Source organism: Colossoma macropomum, unplaced genomic scaffold (genome assembly GCF_904425465.1).
Source record: "Colossoma macropomum unplaced genomic scaffold, Colossoma_macropomum, whole genome shotgun sequence".
NCBI classification, from domain to species: domain Eukaryota; kingdom Metazoa; phylum Chordata; class Actinopteri; order Characiformes; family Serrasalmidae; genus Colossoma; species Colossoma macropomum.
Genome location: NW_023494799.1, coordinates 13,451,145 through 13,458,011, shown reverse-complemented (window position 1 = coordinate 13,458,011; position 6,867 = coordinate 13,451,145). Strand labels below are relative to the sequence as shown.

The 6,867-nt window shown below is 38.8% G+C and overlaps 1 protein-coding gene across 2 annotated transcripts in view; it reads right to left on the bottom strand.

The window, feature by feature from the left end:
- Positions 1-12: 12 nt before the first annotated feature.
- The window catches only part of slc4a10a (solute carrier family 4 member 10a), a 43,416-nt gene continuing 36,561 nt past the window's right edge, over positions 13-6,867 (bottom strand). The window contains exons 17-27 of one of the 2 annotated variants that reach the window (XM_036586404.1): positions 6,103-6,264; positions 5,880-5,993; positions 5,165-5,326; positions 4,825-5,076; positions 4,671-4,739; positions 4,300-4,473; positions 4,061-4,183; positions 3,443-3,507; positions 3,093-3,203; positions 2,602-2,639; positions 13-1,480 (exon numbers count right to left, since the gene is read on the bottom strand). In XM_036586404.1, the coding sequence (XP_036442297.1) occupies positions 2,627-2,639; positions 3,093-3,203; positions 3,443-3,507; positions 4,061-4,183; positions 4,300-4,473; positions 4,671-4,739; positions 4,825-5,076; positions 5,165-5,326; positions 5,880-5,993; positions 6,103-6,264 (1,245 nt within the window). In that variant the 3' untranslated portion in view covers positions 13-1,480; positions 2,602-2,626. The remainder of the gene's footprint in view (positions 1,481-2,601; positions 2,640-3,092; positions 3,204-3,442; positions 3,508-4,060; positions 4,184-4,299; positions 4,474-4,670; positions 4,740-4,824; positions 5,077-5,164; positions 5,327-5,879; positions 5,994-6,102; positions 6,265-6,867) is intronic. The other variant, XM_036586403.1, reaches the window with a different exon arrangement.

Genomic DNA, 6,867 nt, shown 5'->3' with positions numbered 1-6,867 from the left:
ATTCCACAGTTGTAACGATACATATACATCTTTAATGAATAAATACATGAGGCTGAATTTGTAGTAATTTAACTAATTACAGTTAACTCCAATTTGCACAGATTCTTTTCATAAGTGAGTGACAATATTTAAACAAAACTTTAAAAAAAAATGGCAAAACAAAGGAAAATGGCAAGTGACATTATAGTAGTATTGACATCAACACATTCACTCTCTCCCACCCTACTTTAGTTCTATCTATACACTAAATAGACACTTTCTTATATATTACATATTACATGTGAACAAAATACATACTTGCATGTACAGATGATAGTCATTTGTCTCTAGTTAACACATGATATAATGCCCCTCTTATGAAAAGGATTATTGCATCTCGTCTGTATGACTCTTGCCTGCACAGTTATGTAATCAGTTTGGTCAGGACATGAAAGTTCCTCTTAGCGTCAACATGATGGCTTTACAGAAAACTAAACCAGTGTGAAAAGAGCAAAATGCAGATATATAACTAAATATTGTGCTAGTTAGCAGTGTTTAAACAAAATATAGGTTTACTCAGTATTTGCATGTTAATGCAGCATCAGCTCCTACGTGGTGTTCAAAACGTGTAAAGTATTATGTTTAGTATTTTAGACCATTAATCTAAAAAAACAAGAAAAATCACAAAATACAACATACAGTAGTATTTCATAAAAGTACTTTTAAAAATATTGGTCACCATTATTGTGGAAGGTATTACAAAGAAATCGGTCAACATACCTTTAAAAAAATGTGGTAAACGAAATTCTTGGTTTCATTTTTCAACATATTCACAAAGACAGACGTTACACAGTTATTAACATGAACTGTAATTACTTGATATCGACGTATTTCGTCTCAGAAAATAATTTTTTAATGAATATTAGATTTAGCCTTTTTTAAAACTTTGATTTCAACTGTAATAATAATAATAATACATTTAGTTACAATGCTTATCCTAAGTGTTAATGAGGTTTTAATGAAAATTCTTTAAATACTGTTATAGATCAATTCGTATCTTTCATGCTGTAAGACAAGGATTTTGAAAAGGATAGTAATCTACTGTCCAAAAATACAAAACATACAAAATACAACTATTTTAAAACAAAAGTAACTTCAAAAATGTAAAATTCCTAAAGGTGACACAGGATCGGATCATCAAAATGGATAAAGATAACTCACACTCCTCTCCTTGGCATACATACGTTTCCAAACACTCTGAACACACGTACATATAAAAGATGTAATGTTACGCAAGTGCCTGAGCACAGACTGGCACACACAAACATAAGTGACATACAGTGAAACACAGAGTGGTGCTATACTGTGGCACAATACTTTTATGTTGTGTTCAAAAAGCAAAATGACGCTATTGAAACGTCACAAGCTCGTTTCCCTATCCAGGTCCCTGTCCTTGAACTCCTCAGGTTTCTCAGGTCTTCTGATGTCTTCCACTGGAGAACTGGAATGTGTCAGAGAGTTGGAAACAAAAAGGCAAAATCGTTTTCAAATACACAAGCATCAAATAAACATACAAACAAAATTGTCATGAAAAGATGCTCCCTGTTACCCTGTATGAACTTAATGATTAACTTACCCCAAATTTTCATTCATTTTTACATGAAAAGTATAAACATTTTAGGCTTTAAGTGCAGAACATGTCATTTGATGTTCTGGTCAGGTATCATGTATCAAACAGTTACATCAACAGTTCAGACTACTTGTGATTATAAAATCCAATAGCCAGTAGTACCAGTCCTTACCTAGTTTTAAACTGTCTACTCTCACAGTATGGTTTAGGCTAAATTTTACACCCTAACTTAAGATTAAATTTACATTCATGCTGGGGCAGCTGCCTACTGGACTGGAAACTGGATTCAAAGTCTGGAATGTGAATATTCTGGCTGAGCATCTAGCTTGTCTGTTTTTGGCCTCTTGTGGTTTAGCCCTGCTAATGCAGTCTGGGATTTTCTTGTATTTGGTGAACAGAACAGTGCTGATCAGGTACTACCCCCAGTGTTGTGTTTGTAGACAAGGACCCTGAACCAAACTGTCAGTCAGTGTCAATACTGAAATTAACACTGGTGTTTGTCTCTGTTGCTCCCGGAGTAGCAATAGCCAAAACATTGTGTATTTTTTATATAATAGAGATATAAACTAAGACTGGAGGGTAAGTTAACCTTTAAGAGTAAATGAATGCAGTGAGTGACAGTTTATGCTTCACCTTAGACTCTAAACTCATGCACCTTCCTCTCCATGCTTTGCATGTAACATTCTCAACACACTTTTGACATGCACACACACCCACACCCACACCCACACACACACAGACACACACGCACACCCACACACACACAGACACACACACACACACGCACACCCACACATAAATCACAGCCAGCCGCAGCAGGGTGGAAAGGAATAAATGCAGCACAGTGTCACACTTCTGGATGGGTTGGACAGCTGTATGGAGTAGTTTATTAACTGAAAAAATAACAAAAAGTCTAAATTGTGATTAAAAAAGATGCTGATAAAAGTGACCAGGAATACATGGGCAAAAACAAAGTTTGGGGCAAGCCTTACCTTAGGAGAGTCGGCTGCTGAGAGGTTAGGAAAGGGAGCTAATGGGTAACATGGGATGAGAAGTTCAGTCAAGATATGCCAGAGATACTTGGGGAAACTGCTTATAAAGTTTGAGCAAGGAGTGAGTAAGGAAGCTCAGAGGACTTTATGGGGAATAAAGCTCCAGATTAGCTCTCACACTCACACATAAGCAGCACAGAGACTGAAAATGCAAGACTTCATTTGAATGGAAAATGTGGTTCTAAATTAGCATAAAATGATGTACAAGAAAGCACAACTACTATTTCAGAATCTTATTCATACATTCCAATATTGAGGTTAAGGCAAAGATAACTTAAAATAATCATTTTCTGACAAGTGGATATGAACATAGATAAAATAGCACTACCATGTGCCAGAGTGTTTTTGTGACCTAGATTACAGCACTGAAGAAATCCGATTGTTTACTGCTAACCTGCTATTACACAGTAAAATGAATTCTCAATTCAAACCTTTTTGCGCTTTGATCTTTTTTGCCATCGTCTGTGTTGAGGCTTTTCCAGACATTTCCAAAAGAAGTCTTGGTCATTTCATCTGAAATGTTGACTGTTGAGGGGTCATCTCTAAAACAGCAGAAAAATGCAGTGCATACTGATTAAAGGACTGCTCCACCTTTTTTAGGAACAAGGAAATGTACAACCAGAGCCAGTTTCAAGTCTCAAAACATCTAAAGACATGTACTCCAGAAGACACTTTCTAGAGCTCCCTTGTAAAGTCTAGTCCAAAGAAACTAGCATAAAAATGGTTTTAAGCCAGAAAGGCCATTCCCCAGACCTTGCCAGAAAGTGTTCCTTTTGCTTACTTGTAATGTCCTTCAAGTGGCACCTGCACAATCCCCTCATCTTCCACCATCACACTCTGATTCTCCTAAGAAGGAACAGACAATCACTTGATTTATCAGTTTCAACCTTGGATGTGAAGTCAGGACTGGTAAATTCTTTAGACAGCTTTTTTGCTTATTTCTAGTCACAGTAACAAATATTTTCATTTTGCTTCTGGTAGTTTTTAAAATGCCATGTTTGCAACAGGCCTACTGTAACAGTAATATTGTCAAGCTGGCTAAATTATGTGATGATTGAGTGTATAATTATGTAAGCACCAAGCTGGATTTGGTGTGTTGCACTCATACAGTGTCATTCAAAACCCTCAGTAAGAGATTAGTGTTGGTTTGGTAAAATCATAAAAATGAACATGCTTAATATAAACCATACATTTGAGTAACTGAATGCCAGCTTGTACATATTCATCATAACTCCCTCCTCCCAATCCCTGCCTTCGTGCCTACTTTAGGTACTTACACAACAGAATGAACATGAGGATCTGTTTAAACTAAGTCTGTTTAAACATTTTCTACTGTGACTGGACAAGGCTATAAGGGTGCAGCCAATCTTAGTGTGGATGGAAAGAAAGGACACAGTACCTCTTGTTGTGCATCTTCTAGTTTCTTCTTCTTGCTCTCAGGCATGAGGTCATCAAGCCAGCTGAGCTCCCTCTTAGTGAAGATGAAGTCCAGGAGCTTACGGATGAACACCAGAGCTAACACCTACACAGACATCACAGTAGTGCATGCAAAATTATTACATTAAAATCAGAGTTCACTTCTCTCCTGTTCTTCTCTCTTTCTTTCTCTCTCAACACATAAATAGTAGCTTGCTTTACCATCATGGGGAAAACAATGGCAGCTCTGGAGGTTTTGATGACCCAAAGAAGGATCAGGCAGCTGAGCTGAATGATGGTAAAAAGATGGACCTTCCTCAGAGGAACATGCCTCAGGTAGATAAAGTCAGGCTGGTGTTTTGCTGGCATCCCAAACAATTTCAGACGGTCAAAGAACTGTGCACAACAGGAAACGTTATATGTTATATCATGTCATAAAACTCTGACTACTGACTACTAAAAACTGACTACATTAATTCTAGCTATTTTGATGGCATGTGTTTTGGGGTTATTCAGTTATGGTTGTTGATGTTTAAGGCTGTATTGAACAACAAAACAAAGACGTGTTCTGTGCGTGTACTAGTAATACTTACTTGTATCCCCCTGAGAGAGGACGCTCCCATGTACAAGAAAACTCCATACAACACAGGCATTGGAATAAACTAGAGACAAAACAAATTCAGTGAACCACACTAAATTCCTTTTGTGAAAAAAAAAGATGTCTATCTCACATTTTAGATCACTGACCTTTAGAACTGAGGTCATGAAGACAGAGCAGCCCATGAGGACGAAGATCATAAGACCAGTAAAGCGCTGCTCCCTGATGCCTAGGAACTTGGGCTGCTCTCCTGGGGCTGAGCACTCTGACTCCAGCTTCAGGCTGTTCACGTGTGAGATGGACAAAACTGTGGCAGCTACAAACCAAGGCAGGCCCATTACTGAGCACACCCCCAGCATCACGCCCACCACAAACAGATCCAGATGGTACCCACAGCCTTTCTATGGATATACAAATGCACAGAGGGTAAACATACTAAGGACGTGTTAGGCAGTTAGGATCCTAAGAATGAGACTAACCTTTAATTACCTTTAATTTGTGTTCCTTCCTGTTGATGATGACAGCAGTGATCTGCTGATCCATGAAGATAAGGATAGTGCAGAGGAGTGCTGGGATGAAGGTGATGATTATTGTCCACCATGGGTTTGGTCCCAGAGGGCTGACGATCCAGCCACGATCATCTCTAGTTGGCTGCGGAGTATAAGGAGGTCAAAATAGTAAATAGTAACTTAACTATATCTATGATGTGAAATGTCCAACGTCATTTACATTTTTGCAAAAATGCTTTCGTATTTAAGGAGCCATGTTCAGAGGTGGATAACTCTTGTTTCTAGTTATTGTATTTACACAACATTATATGGTCCACTTGGTAACCTTCTGCTTTGAATAAGTCATGTTTATATGCTTTAAATGCATATGGTCTTAGAAGAGGTTTTTGTCCTATTGCATACTTTAGTTCTAGTCAGACGTTGAAAAGCTTAGCAAGCACATTCATAGCTGTGGCTTTTGGTTAAAACTGGTTTGATTGGTCAGTTTCAAAAACTGAATTCTAGATGAATATAAAACAAGTTCATTTTTATTTGTGATTTTGCTTTATTTATTTATATGACTTTAATATTTAAAGTACATTTGAGCTGTCATTTTGGGCGAGTCAGTGGGCCCTGGCCCACTGCACCATGTTATGGAAAAACACAGTACAGAAAACACTGCAGCCATGTTCAACTTTGGTGTGATGTAAACTCACTTTAAACTCATTGGGGACTTGCAGTTTGGGAGAAGGAACTCCCAGAGCATAGTCGATTCCCACCATAGAGACGATGGTGATGAAGACTGCAAAGTCACTGATGATTTGCCGTACCTGTGGAAGGACACGGCCTGACTCAGACAGACATGCGCAAGTGAGAAAGCACAAACATGCTCACTTGGACACTGTATTTTGCAAAAAATGCTCACAAATGCTCACTTGCCTTTGTGGGGAAGTAGCGGCTGGTCTTGAACTCCTTAAGGAAGGAGGACATGGCAACAGTGGAGAAGAAGAGGATGACAGACCAAAAGAGCACATCAGGGATGTAAGGGCCATGATGGCCACAAGCACTGCCCTGAAATTCTCCCCTGTGCTGCACACAACCCTGCAAAAAGGATCCACACCATACTGCTGTTAAAAACATCCTTTACTAATTTTAGTAAAAGAGTGCCTGTCTACAGAGACATGAAATCATGACAATAGTGTGCTGAAATAAAGGGGGAGGGATAGGGATTTGTTGGATTAGTTCCTGTGTTACTGCAGTGTGTGTGTGTGCAGCAGCTAAAATATGAGGCAGCAGGAGTGAGAATGAACCAGAGTGAACCAGGAGAGGATTTACACTTTTAAGCTCTGAGTTTCTGCTCTCAGCCAGCGGGAAACACATGTCCGTAGCAGAGTAATGAGGGGGGATGCAGTGTAACACTTTCTGTTCCTCCATCCCTCTCTCTATTTACACTTTATCGCTCTCTCTCTCTCTCTCTCTCCTCGATCTCTCTCTGTAATTCAGTGATTACTAAATCCAGTGAAAGCTTTAGCACCTCTTCCTCTGGGAGGTGCCAGCAGCTGAGTATTCTCTCTCTAGACTGGACTTGACTGTAAGACTGATGATCAATCAAAGGTAAAGAAGCATACACACCTGAAATAATCTGGTACTAACTGATCTGCTTTCATTACAACCACATACATAAACGTGGATGGAATAGATCAA